This window comes from Saccoglossus kowalevskii, chromosome 5 (genome assembly GCF_978046115.1).
Source record: "Saccoglossus kowalevskii chromosome 5, keSacKowa6.1, whole genome shotgun sequence".
NCBI lineage: Eukaryota > Metazoa > Hemichordata > Enteropneusta > Harrimaniidae > Saccoglossus > Saccoglossus kowalevskii.
The window spans coordinates 44,073,453-44,087,241 of record NC_140645.1 but is presented as its reverse complement, the minus strand read 5'-3'; the positions used below and the strand labels follow the sequence as shown (position 1 = coordinate 44,087,241).

The following is a 13,789-nucleotide window of genomic DNA, read 5'->3' as shown; positions in this document are numbered from 1 at the left end:
CACTGGGAATGGACGAAAACCTGTTTCAGAACATTAAACGTTCCCCACATAACAAATGAATTAATATATCTGTAACTATAGTATATTATCAACATATTCGTGATGTAATAATAACAATTGATAGGTTTTTAGTTTAGGATGTCATAAATAAACTAAGTATTCTATCGATCTAGCTATGAAAACTAATTGGCGATCGCGACTGTCGATATTAGTTTGACCAACAACTGTTAAATCTCATTAATACCAAATCACTTCTAATTCCGCTATGCGTATAACCGCATGCGCACACTGCCAGAAGAATACATCATTTCAATAATTACATACATCAAATGAATTTATGATTGGCACAGCTGGGTGATCTCAGGTCGTTACTATGGAGATGTGTGGTTAATTTGATTAAATGATTCGCATAATTATCTTAATTGGTTTAAACATCCGTTACACGTCACTGAATTTCACCATCGATCTTCGCCTCAAAAACCGCGAGGCAACGTTGTTCCAGGATTATCTACAGCGTGCGAAATAGTGTTCCATATTTGCAAGTAACTCGGAGTGTGCCTGACTTTTGTGTTGCATTGAAATCTCCACTACATTAATAGACAGTGCAACTAAATTTCCTATTTTCAACAAGTGTCACGCCCATTTGAGTTATGTGATGTTATTTAAAATCGCAGATATGAAGCATAAATTGTTACCTTTGTGCTGACATGTCTCTTTCAAATCGCAAACATGTTTTGACTGAGCTGAATCGGCAGTTGACACCAAATTGGTAAGGTTAATGCTTTTTTTATTTTACGAGATTTGTTTCTAGAAATTATGCAATTCAGATTTAATTCAAGTGATACTGCATACTGATCAGTCAATATTGTCATTTGCATTAAAAAACAAATTCTGCTCATTATCATAATACCTTCATCGCATAAAAATCACCTGATGTGAGCAGCGTTTTTTCCACATATCGTGTTTCATCCAATTGAGTAAAGAGGCTTTCATACCATGCCAAATAATTTATGTAATTATTATATGTAAAATCAACATGGTTATGTAAATTAACTATTTTGATTATTTTACGGGAAGTTATAAATAAATCCACGCACATCGTACTGCTTTATTTTCAAATTATTTAAATCATTCACAGATGGCTGTAAATATAGTGCATGCTGAAATATGTCAGATTTCTCCCAAAATATTATGTTATTAACGTTTAATAATTAACGCAGAGGTTCTTTATAACAAGTGAATGTGAAGTGATCATATAATTAGGCATGTATTAGCATATAGTTAAGTCATAAGCCGCAAAAAATGCAATGCTTTTTATAATACATCCGGTATTTTATTTCAAGTTTGTTTTTAATGCACCTATCAGAAGTTGTTTTGTTCGTGGCAAAAGAATTAGCCTTTTTTTTGTTAATCACACTCCAACCACTAGGGCCGTAAATGCTTTCACATTATTGTACAATATAATATAAACTATCGATTTATACATATTTTAATGGAGCGTAAATAAGACCTTGTTCGGTGGAATTTAAAATAGGCTAAAATAAAATATATATTGATTAGATAATAATTTCTTTCTAACAGGACCAAGTATAGTGCGACAGATGGGGAATGGAAACTTAAGAATATAATATTCTTAATTCAGATACAAGTGGATTATAAACAATGAAGGGGCAATCTTCTCCGTGGACAGCTCGATTATTTCGGTCAAGATTACTTATTGCAGGTGTTATCTCAGACGCTGGTTCATTGGAAACCGAAACCGAATTTGATGGCTCGCGAGTGAAGCCAAAGGAAGAAGACACAAACGTTAAAGAGTGTATTGACATGGAACAGCAACATTGGTTGTTATGTATTCTGTTTTTTAGTCGACCCCGGCGAACTTTATTGAAATGTTTTGCAGTGTTATGCTCAATTGCTTTGCTTCATCTTCTGATTCCAACTCACGAAGACATAACCCCTAAACAAAGTGAAACATTAGAATTATCGAGGATACAAATGGATGTAATACACAATGTTGATGAGATCGAGACTATTTCGATGATTTCCTCTCCAATTGTAGAATATCCCCAAGCAATGAGAGTTCTGAAAACAATAAACACTGAGAGGAAACAGGTGGAACCTCCTAATGTAGGATATTATCAGAAGTTGAAACCACCACAGCCGAAAAAGTTGAATTATCCGAAATCTCTAATATATATCAACAGAACGGCTATTATTGAAGACGGTATATACTGGGCTGAAGAGTTGGAGAGAAAGGTTCCAGTCGGTAAGCTGTAAATGGAATTAATCAATTATTAGAAAACATAGAGTCGTATGCTCTCGAAAATAGTTGCACAAATAGTTTAATCGTTTCAAGACACTATGTAAAACTAAATTCAAACACAATGTCTTTTTACATGTTGGCATCCACAGTTGACATATATATCTTGGACGATCAGGGATTAATTACAGTTGTGCTATCTTGTTAAAGCGTCACACTTGCCACACAGTGCACTTTAGAATGTTGTATACATTCAAACAACGCGTTTTACACGCGATGTACATGTTTTGTAGGCTCAATACTGAACACTATACGGTGTGGCGCTTTAATTGCGCATCGAATTATTGATAACTACTATTCGTTTTTTTATTCGAATAATTATTCATTGCAGGTCTCGATGACGGCGAAATGAACATCAAATTAAAACAACTCAGGGATTTAAAAATTGAATACATGTCGTGGCCTGAAGTACATTCATGTGGTCGCGGAAACAGCGCCCAACTGCGCATGTCTGATGGATCGAAGCTTTGCGCTCGATATGGTAATGTGTGTCTTGTTCTAGGTATGTACCAACATACATGTACAACGAAATGATTTGTGTGTATAATAGACGCAGTATTTTATAATGTCATATGTAAAGGAATGAACAGAGAATGGACATGTTGAAACAAACATTCAATTACTAGAGAATGACCTCCAAACAATACGTGAGAGAGATTCTAGACAAGTAGTCAAAATACCTTTGGCTCCTGAGAAATAATTACCTTAATTCTATGGATTTGGATATCGTTTGGATACCACTACATTAATGACATTACATAATTAACAATGATAATAACTAAAAAAAACATCCATAAATACTAGTATAAAAATTCAGATAATTTTGAAAAATCAAATCTTATAAATATTTATAGTAAATATTAATAAGTACATATTAAACAAATTGTACTCTGTCATTAGAACAAAGCGTGTTTTTGCTTGTTCAATACATCCGAAATGATGTCAATGACGACTCTGTAGATATTTGGTATAAGTAAATGCTTGTTGATAAATGATGTTAGTTAACAAATGTGTGTGTTTATTCTCTGAAGGTGAACTTCTGTCATTCTATTTATCACGTTATCTCGGAATGGATAACGTGCCGCTAGTAATCTTATCAAGACCCGATCCTGAGACAGAAATGTGGTCAGCCCCTGAAATAAGACGACGTCTACGTGGACGAAGATGGAAATCAGACAGACTAGTTGCACTTATAGAATGGAAACCTTACTTAAACAAAAGGTCAGTGATCTCTGAAAAGCAAATCATTTTGCCTTGTCAATTGGTTTATCTGAGTGCGAAAGGATTCTGCGTCATATTAAATTAAATACAAACTTTCGCCTAAGGAAAACATGTTTGGTTTGTTGGCCAGATATTTAAGTTCGGATTTCCAGACAGTCTAGGCGATCGCCGGATTCATTTAATTTAGGAAATGCAGTGATATATAATTGTTGAAAGCACTACGTAATAGTTTGTACATGGAATATTATTGATTGAATCTCCATATTATTCACTAAACATCAGTGTCTTAATGTTAATGTAAAGCAACGGCATTGTATACTGGGTGAATGAAGGTCATTTTTAAGTTTGCGTTTTTTGTTTTGTTATTTTAAGTAAATCGTAGACATTTTTTGTTTCTTTTTGAATTATTTACGTTATTTGAGTGAATAGCCTCGTAATTCTGACGACACCTTCTATGAAAATAAAATTGCGAGAAGCCAATGTTATAGTTTTTTTCTCCCGTAGTATCACTTTACCAAAGGTTTTTCTGAAAGGATCAAAATTACTTTATGCACATCATCCCCTGATCTATGGTATGTCTGACATCGACTTACTTCATTTGCTGCAATGGACAGATGTTATTTTATTTGACTATCTCACGGCACATCTCGACAGGTGAGCTAATGATATTCATTTTACGCATGGTCATGTGACCAATTTTTACTTTGTGAACAAAGGTGTGATAGTCTTTGTATATTCTAGGTAAAGACGAATGACCAGGAAAATGTCCTCCATGTACACAGAGTCGCCCAACTCACGTAAACACACGCACATATACCTCTTTAATTTTAAGAAGATTTTAAGCCACTACGGTTGTATTCATTTAGGCAAGTTTCCAGTGTTAAAGAGGATAAATGTTTACCGCAATTATCAAAACATGCCCACGATATAATGATCGTAATGTCCACGCATATACCCCACACCCAAACTTTGATTTCCAAGATATTTACATTACAAAGCAATCGTGGTATTGGGTCGATGTTGGTTTATTTATTTATCGAGCCAGACATGTGCATCGAGTTGCTGTTCCTGCACAGCATGACAGCCTATGGTCACGCGGTGTGATTTTGTAGATATATTTCCACACCATAGTAGAAACAAATTTGTAAAAAAAACTTTGTAACTTTGTTTCAGACTGATATCTATATACAAAGGCAGACGAAAGATCAGTGGCAAGATTGGTACAAGAAATCTTGGTGTCAGTGAAGGTAAAAAATTCTGGTTGTTGGATAACCAAACGGGCTTTATATGGGCTTATCAACTTACAAGTCCGTCTTACCGAGACAGTGACCTCCTTCTGAGACACCAAGAGGAGATTCTCAATTCCACCTGCGTGTTCAGAAGATCGACCGTAAATAAAATAACCGAACTATATTATAGCACGAAACCCTTTGCTCACATCAGACGAGCTGTTCATTTTCATGAGCCTTTAGCGGAATTAAATAACAGCCAAGCGATTCCGGACTGCGATGATAACGCTCTTGAAATTGATGAAATATTCCACGAGCGGATAAATAGAGCTTATAAAAGAATACAACAGTGTAAAGAAATGTATGGTCACCGATGAAATATAAAAAAATAATAAACTGAAAATATTATTTTCTTAAATAATTGTATTATATGTATTCTTTATGTAAATAAATTAGACATTATAATTAAAGCGCAGTGGCTGCTGGTATTAATTATTTTTATCCATATATGATTCATCACAATAATCAACTTTGTCTTGTTTGATCAGTTCATATTTATTTGCATTGCACCCATTAAGATCATAGTTAAGTATTTCTTTCAAAACTCGTTATGTGTGATTATTATTATCATTTGTAACTGACATGCGCGTCTGCGCGCGTTGCCGACAATTTTATTACCAATAAACAACAGCCGTTACCTACCGAAAGAGCTATTTCCCAATATTCCGGGAATTAATTGGTGCGTTATATGTACCAATTTTGGAAAGTTTGGAATTTTATCGCACCAATATTTTATATGACCTTTGACCAGTGTAATAGTACATAAATTAACATGACCAATGTAATAATACATAAGTAACATGACCAGTGTGATAATACATAATTTAACATAAATTATTACAAACGGCAGTATAAAAATAACCCAGTCAATAAATGATATCAACATATACAAAATATACTCTCTAACAATTGTATGCGCCTATATATTGTATTTAGAAAATAACACATGCTTGTAATTAATTACGAAACTATAATATCTTTGTCCAGTCGTTCTCTTTCAAAGAATGCATAATATATTACTGACCACGGTGAACGTTTTTTTTTTGCTTTGCTGTATTCGTTATGAATTTGTGGGTTACAAGAAGAAAAGCAACACTGTTTTATTTTTTTGTCATTTTTAACAATTTAGATTGTTTTGAACAGCAATTATCGTTTTTGCAATTTCAGTAAATATCGAGTTATTCAAGTTGAAGACACACGAATACCCTAATGTAAACAATGGGATGGAAACATCCGTTGATCTCATATAATACTGAATCTAAATTAAATCGTAATAATTATACACATTTCTGTATTTCCCTCAAACGATAATATGAAGCCATATTATGAAACGCGATATAATTTCCAACTCTGAGTGCGCAATGGCATAATGGCACTGTAAGACAAATAATGGAAGCTCGCCACATTCTAGAATCATAATAATTTGTGAACAAAATATAAGGATTTCTTTTTTTCCTAAAGTATATACCAAATAGAATGGCCTAATGTCGTGTGACTTGTTAGCAATGTTATGATTATAAATCAATGTGATCGAAAAGTAGATCGAAAAACTAATTCGTCGGAGAATAAACTCGCTTCATATACAAACAAGCACGACGGCTATTGCGACTAACACAGAATAAACGGACTACGCTGGCATAATCAAACTAAATATAAAGTTTAACGATAAACCTAAAAAGGCCACTATTATTACAGATGTTTTACCCCTATATATTCAGATTGTCAAGTTCCGTTTTACGTTTACTATATTTGCTCTCATTACAATTCAATTATGATACCATTGTACATGTCTTAGTAATTCCTAACAATATACATGTGAGGTAATAGCGGACGCCGTGGATCCAGGGGCACACAACAAAATGCCGAAAACGTATGGAAACATTAAATGAATAAAATTAAATCAGGATGAATTCATTACCCACACCATATTTTAATTTTTCATATTGACGTATGTTATTCAGTTTGATGCATGACACAAAATACAGATAACAAACGACTTGATAGAAAAACAAAGAATATTCTGTGAAATTGACATTTACAGTGTTTCGACGAAAAGCCGCCACATAAAATTATTTGCAATATCTTAATATCTTTGCAATTAATGTATTTCCTAATCCATTAGGCAAGCAAGCCTACCACTGATTTGGATATCCTGGCCAATGATATACACAAGGCGTGTCACAAACAAAATTGCATTTCTACGTGTACATCTATCTAGATATTTCACCTGTTACAATTACACTCTTTTCTCGCGTTCCATATCAATATAATGACTATGTTGAGACAAGTGTTGTCCACAAAATTTACCTATGATGTGATACCATCTTCCAATTTGACAAATATCTGTTCAGAAAATAATCGAAAACTGGCATTTATTTTCATTTAACTTGCCGTAGATGATATCATTTAAATAGTTTGCACATAATTCGCACGTGCCGCCACGTTATTATAAAAAGTAAAATTATACGAGCTCGTAATATCTCCTATAGCAGCAATGTGAGGTCATAGCGATAGTGTACAATGTATGTAGTGTAGTGCACATGCTATTAATGTGGTTCTCAAAATGAATAATTCCTAGCATCGCTCAAAACGGGACATCGGTTTTCGGTCTAGTTGTACACGTATCCTATCAACGAAACCCAAAATATGGCAAGAATACACCTACGAATTCCATTGTTTTTATCGAGGAGGCGAGCCGCGATTCTGAAAAGCGTTCCATCTGTAATTGTTCTAACAATCGTGCTATACGTTGTTTTCAACGTCGCATCTTCAATCGGGTCAAGGTTCGACGACGTGGGTGAACAATCTATAAAACATGATGTTGAAAAGGAACCTGGTGTTGACCGTGTATTTGTAGAGCCGCCGCCGACAAACGCCAAACCACGAGAGAAACAAGACAATATTCGGTATGTAGGGGATATAGCTATAGTCGAAGATAGTATTTACTGGTCGCAGGCAGTGGAAGATTTGATACCTACAGGTATGGTGTGTGTAATTAATAGTTTACTATGACAATGTATTGTTATTATATATCTGTACATACGTCACTACCTACATCTAAATTATTTTCCAAACATTAACTGTTTTAGAAAGGGGTTACAGTGTCAGTGAATATCATCACATAATACATTCACATTATAAACACATTATTTCCACGGCGGTGGTAAATGCTTTTAAATAAGAGTGCAGACTAATAGGTTTACAAATTACTTATTAATGATATATTACTAGTTGAATTTCATGCGAGAAGTTGGCATAATGCTTAAATTCATAATTTCAAATTTATTAAATGTGTGCTCAACTTAACCTTTTGTGCTGCGCCGAACGATTTTGAATGATTAAGCACTGTTTTATGAGTAACCTACATTATACGGGCATATGCTTCCGTAATCTATCAAACAGCGCCCCCAATTATGTACAATGTTTATTGCATTGTTTGTTTTGAAATTAATACAGACAAATTTAGATTCGTATCAACGTGTCAAATCTTTTTTCACCTCATCTCATCCAACTAAATCATGCCCCACCGGTGTACCTTTAGGCAAATATATCTACACATCTTGCAATAACAAATCTCGAACATATCTCATTCTTCCCTGCTTCAGTGTGCCCAAAGTTACTATTTGGCGTTTTGACCCGGAAATTGGGATACATTTATCGTCAGTAACGGTGTTAACTTTTATGTGATTTATTTGGCTGACCAATTCTGTTAATACATGACAGGCAGGTAATAGTTAGGTAGGAACATTTGAAAAAAAACACCTATCGTTGCTATGGGAATGACCCAGAACCCTACTTTACGGCAGTAGCATCATTCAAAGTCAATCTTGCTTGAGTGTGCGCTGAGCTGTTTTTGAATCGTAGCAAATGCAAATGTTTCTACCGATTCGCCACTATGCATGACACCACATTTTCCGAATGACAAAATATTTTAACACTTAGTTCATTCAAATGTTCAAGTCTATAAAGTATTTAACTTTAATGGAGGTCATTGCAACTTTCAAGTTCATCAAGTGTTTAAGTCTAACAAGCAAATTCATATAGCATTTTTTCTGATGTCGGGCCAATGTAAGTAACGTCAGACCTAGCCTATTACGTATTAACCTTTCTGTGATTCTTTTTGTCTGGATCGACTTTGTGTAAAGTCAATAGGCCGGTCATACCTATAATCTAGCTTAGTGGAACAATTTATCAAAAAATCCTGAACCATCGTTGCCATGGCAAATGCCAGACCGCTATTAGCCTACAAACTTCTTCTAAATTATTTGGTATTGCAGGTGTTACCGATGAAGATATTAATAAAAAGAATACGTTGAAAAATCTCTCCGCCAAAAAATTGGTACAGATGTCAGACGATGGCAGACGCTGGATGGCTATATTGTCAGACGATAGTCAGTATATTGCACGCCAGGTGAACTGTGAGCTGAGATGTTAGTATGGCAATTAATAACTATCTCTATCGCAATATATTCAGAAGTTTAAATATTCCGTGCGACCTTTATCGGTCAACTATTGCCAAGTACATACCATCCAACACAAAGTACAGATGTTTCATTTCGTAGATGAGCATAGTACACGCAGTTTTCTCATTATGGAAGGGTGAGAAACCACAGTGTGAAGCAAAACACACCATAATTATGTATCCATGAATACAGCTTGAACGCAGTCACATTTGTTATGCGCAAAGAACTAATGTGATTTGAGCATTGTAACAAAACATTCTTTTTGTAGAAGCATAGCAATACTCATTTGATGAAATAATATATATCGCAAATGCAAATTTATCTAAACATAAAAGTAAGTCAAAACGCATGCGCACTAGCGTGTTTTTTTTCTCTGAGCGCGTACTGCTATGTTTTACTGCCAAATCATTATTCTTACTTGCATGATTGAAGTAGATAGCTTAATGGTCGAAAAGTTTGGGATGGCACAATAAAACTATACCGCTAGGTCTTCATACTTTAACCGACACCTGGCCAGTTTTCAAGGTAACGGCGTCGAGGATCCCGAATACACACACTTTACATATGTACTAAGTAGCCTAACTCCAAATTACAGGTATCGTATTGTAAAATTACTCACAATGTATTCTCTTTTCACACGCAGCCGAACTTCTTGCATTTCATTTATCTCAATTGATGGGCATGGATAGCGTCCCCTTCGCCACGCTCTCTAAGATAAATCTTAATTCCGGGCTATGGAAAGGCGTACAGGTCGAGAAAAAAGAGAAGAAACCTAGCAGTAAACGAATGCCTGATCCACCCACAGATGGAGATATTGTATCGCTCACACAGTGGATAGAAGGCCTGAAAAAAGGGTTAGTACACTGGTCTAACGTTCTACTTTCGATTGACGCTTCCCGACATTTTACAGCGTGCGAATAGTCAACTCCGCGATCGAACTACCAAAACAAGTACGCGCAAAAGAAATGTAAACATTTCAATTCGTTGTATTTTAGGGCTACAGTAATTATTTTCATGACTTAATTTATCTGAATGGCATATGAACTTTTAAGCAGAATTTCAATCTTTGATGAATTCATTACTGACACTGACAAAATAATATTCTGTTTTCTTGATAGTCCTATGCTTCCAGGAATCCTTTTAGACCGTATTTACAGGGCCATTGGAGAGCCCCTCTTTGCAGATGACATTTATCTGGAATACCTGTCTAAGGAGGAGATCACTCAACTTGTACAATGGACCGATATGATATTATTTGATTATATCAATGTTAACTATGATAGGTTGGTGTATGCTGTTAATATATATCATATCATAGATCCATCGCGCACAACACAGCACACACTGCATAAACACACATATCAAAATTACAATCAAAGGACATAGATATAACACACGAATGGTCTACTTGATCACATGGTATATTTCCAATAATTTGCTTTGTGCACTTGCATTTGTTAATTTACTTTTGATCGATGATTTGGATATTGTTTGGGTATGTTGTTATTTCTAATTTCAAGTTGTGTTCGTAATGCAAATTCAATTACGAAGTACAATTAGAGAACTTTAATACTCAATATTGATATATATATATATATATATATATATATATATATATATATATATATATATATATATATATATATATATATATATATATATATATATATATTATACATACGTAGACAGAGAAATTAAGACACGACTACATGAGTAAAGTTGACTCTACAGTACTGTTTCGTAAGGGAACAGTACTGTAAATCTGCTCTACAAACTCATCGTTTAGTATCGAGCACTCTCACCTGGAATAATCGACTACCTTCTTATATTATATATATATATATACATATATATATTCAGGCCTTTGAGGGATTAATGTACAGAAAGTGTTATCTATTATTATGTCAACTGTTTCATGCAAATTTTATGATAAAAGAAAATATCAAATTTCTTTTTCTTTTGTACAGCAAAGCCTATAGTGTATATGATTGTTTATATTTCAGTACAAATAGGCCAGTTTATTTGTTTACTACACACTTATTGGCTTTTTTCTAGTTTCTTTCTTTCTTGTCCGCATATTTGTAATTTTGAAATGAAATAAAATTACTTTAAATCTAAAAAAAGGTAAATAAGAATAGGCATTCAGCTGCCTATCATAAACTGATCGACAAGTAACATATACTATCCATAGCTCTATACCATAGTAGTAACCACACATAGAGTTTCAGCCACTGCTTCCAATAACAATATTCAGTCTTCAACGTATATACTCAAAATAGATCCATTTCACATTTTATTATATTCTAGATCCTTTCCATGGCTAATAATACACGGTCCGTCATCGCAACAACCAACCAACAATGTCTATAGAATAGGCTACGGAATTGAAAAGTTGTACTTCTCAAATCATGCGCAAACATTCGTGTGGTCTTACGCCCCCTTTCCATCGGACCCAAGAATACGTGAGCACCACGACCTCATGTTGCACTCCAGCTGTATATTTAGGAAATCGGTCGCTGACAAAATAGCGGAGATGAACACCCACGAAAATCCCGTCAAACTTTTGCTAGATAGAGTAAACGCCGAAGAACCTTTGGCAAATATCACGGAGCCTGTCCCAGGGTGCTTTGTTGATGACGTCAAGTTTGGTAAAATACTACAAAAAAGGCTAAGTGAGATTAATACTTGGATAACGAGTTGTAAAGACGATTACGATAGAAGAAAACGACAGGTGTGACTTAATTACCATTTGTTAACTTAAATAATATGAGTTTGACATGCAATATCTACGAAGGCAAGCATCAACTACGACAAAAAGTGACACTATGTGTTTCCACAATCAAATGCAGTGGAGATTTCACACCAACATTATAACAAATATGTATCTCCCATCACGTGACGTAGGTCACATGTAAAAAGCGGCTTGCTAACATTTCACAATGTTTTATTAAATATGATTTCAAAATAATAGTCTTAAGTGAGTCATTTTTTTAAAACGAAACTCTTTTGAAACTCTCTGAAACGAAAGAAGTCTCTCTGCAAGTGTTACTGATCCTCACGAGACATTCTCTGTCAGACGATGGAAGATAGACTTTAATACAGATGGGAAGCATTTTCAATTGGTCTGTAATGCGCATCACAGTGGCGGATGTAGCTGTCGCAGGAGTGCCGCCCCTCTAAGCCCGTGGTTAGACATATACATGCAATAAGACAATGACGTTATTGTAAAGACGCGCACCCCTAACCGAGTATCCTGCATCCGTCTCTGCACCAGACGCTCGAGTCATTTCCTGTATAATTATTCGTTTACACCAATTTTATAGGTAGACTATTTTATTCATGTAACCACTGGGACCGTGCTAACTTTATGTACCCCCGTAAGTAGGGTTTAACACGAACGGAAGCGGAATTCAAACAGAAATGCATGATGAGATTTGTTGCTGTGAAGACCTTTAGGGTCTGCTTAGTTTTCGATCAGCACAACTTGCGAACATCGTAAATTTCATCGTAAAGTTACTAAAATTGCGAGGCCTTTCAACTAAGTGTTGCTGACATTATAAAAATATTCTTTTGTAAAAAAAAAACAGTAAAGGAGAGTTTAATTATAGTGTGAGGTGATGACAATTATACAATAGAGAAAGGATTAGCGAAAACAATTCTGGGTAGTATCGTTTATTTTGCTGAGCAACTGTGTGTTTTAAAAGGTGTAATTTTTAAAATATATCAATAATATAATAAGTCAAATAAGTGTGTATAAGTTGTACGGTTACTACAAAGACAAACACGTTATAGATCCGTATAATACATCACATTGCAATGTTAACAAATGATATCTCATGAATCAGATTCATTACACAAGTGCAGTAAGGTTTATTTAATCAGAACCTTAGCCTTTACGCCCTGGCACACTTCAGGAAAAAACAACAATTATAAAATTTTATAAAACTGCTATTGGAGGCTCTGGGATTTGATATTTTGTTGTATCCATATTTTTTCACCACGATTCACGGTATGTCACACGCCCTCAAACGAGTATAAGATTCACTTGGACTCATTTGCATCACCCAATCAGAACTCACGATAGAAACGGCAGGTACATTACGCAGACAGGCCACGAGAGAAAGGGTCTACGACAGCGCGGTCCACGAGAGAGCGATTGATGGCGTGATCATCACGTGGTTATCACCTGACTTAACATGACGTTGCTCCAGTGTTGAATTCAATGATCTACTCGTGTTTTTCTTGGGAAAATACTTATACACTGCGTTTGTAACTACGTTTTAAAAACTGAATTACGGGTCGTTCTTTACTGAAAAATCGACACAGCAGGTTTAACGCGAGCAGTCGAGCTAGTAGTACGACCAGGGCTAGACTGGCCCAGTCGGGGCGATTAATTTGTTTTTGTAGTTTAACTAAAATAACAAAAATCGCGAAATGGAGGTGTTAGCGCGAAATCCCCTGTAACTGCGATTTCGCGCTAACACCTTCATTTCGCA

The 13,789-nt window shown here is 35.1% G+C and overlaps 2 protein-coding genes across 2 annotated transcripts; both read left to right on the top strand.

Moving 5' to 3' along the window:
- Positions 1–4,074: 4,074 nt before the first annotated feature.
- LOC146746163 (four-jointed box protein 1-like) lies at positions 4,075–5,229 on the top strand. The gene is made up of 2 exons (XM_085499729.1): positions 4,075–4,195; positions 4,715–5,229. The coding sequence occupies exons 1-2, from the start codon at positions 4,116–4,118 to the stop codon at positions 5,145–5,147; spliced, it is 513 nt and encodes a 170-aa protein (XP_085355855.1). The 5' UTR covers positions 4,075–4,115; the 3' UTR covers positions 5,148–5,229.
- A 2,247-nt stretch (positions 5,230–7,476) lies between these two features.
- LOC102802461 (four-jointed box protein 1-like) lies at positions 7,477–12,030 on the top strand. Its single transcript, XM_006824393.3, has 5 exons — positions 7,477–7,810; positions 9,108–9,260; positions 9,937–10,147; positions 10,412–10,576; positions 11,601–12,030. Exons 1-5 carry the CDS (start codon positions 7,477–7,479, stop codon positions 12,028–12,030), a joined length of 1,293 nt encoding a protein of 430 aa, XP_006824456.3.
- Positions 12,031–13,789: the final 1,759 nt, after the last annotated feature.

What these genes read in the sequence shown, in the direction of transcription:
- LOC146746163 (XM_085499729.1), top strand. Translation starts at nt 4,116, where the DNA reads ATGTCTGACATCGACTTACTTCATTTGCTGCAATGGACAGATGTTATT. An exon ending in CTCACGGCACATCTCGACAG is followed by an intron (nt 4,196 to 4,714) that starts GTGAGCTAATGA and finishes ACTTTGTTTCAG; the next exon opens with ACTGATATCTATATACAAAG.
- LOC102802461 (XM_006824393.3), top strand. Translation starts at nt 7,477, where the DNA reads ATGGCAAGAATACACCTACGAATTCCATTGTTTTTATCGAGGAGGCGA. An exon ending in GGAAGATTTGATACCTACAG is followed by an intron (nt 7,811 to 9,107) that starts GTATGGTGTGTG and finishes TTGGTATTGCAG; the next exon opens with GTGTTACCGATGAAGATATT. An exon ending in GGTGAACTGTGAGCTGAGAT is followed by an intron (nt 9,261 to 9,936) that starts GTTAGTATGGCA and finishes TTTCACACGCAG; the next exon opens with CCGAACTTCTTGCATTTCAT.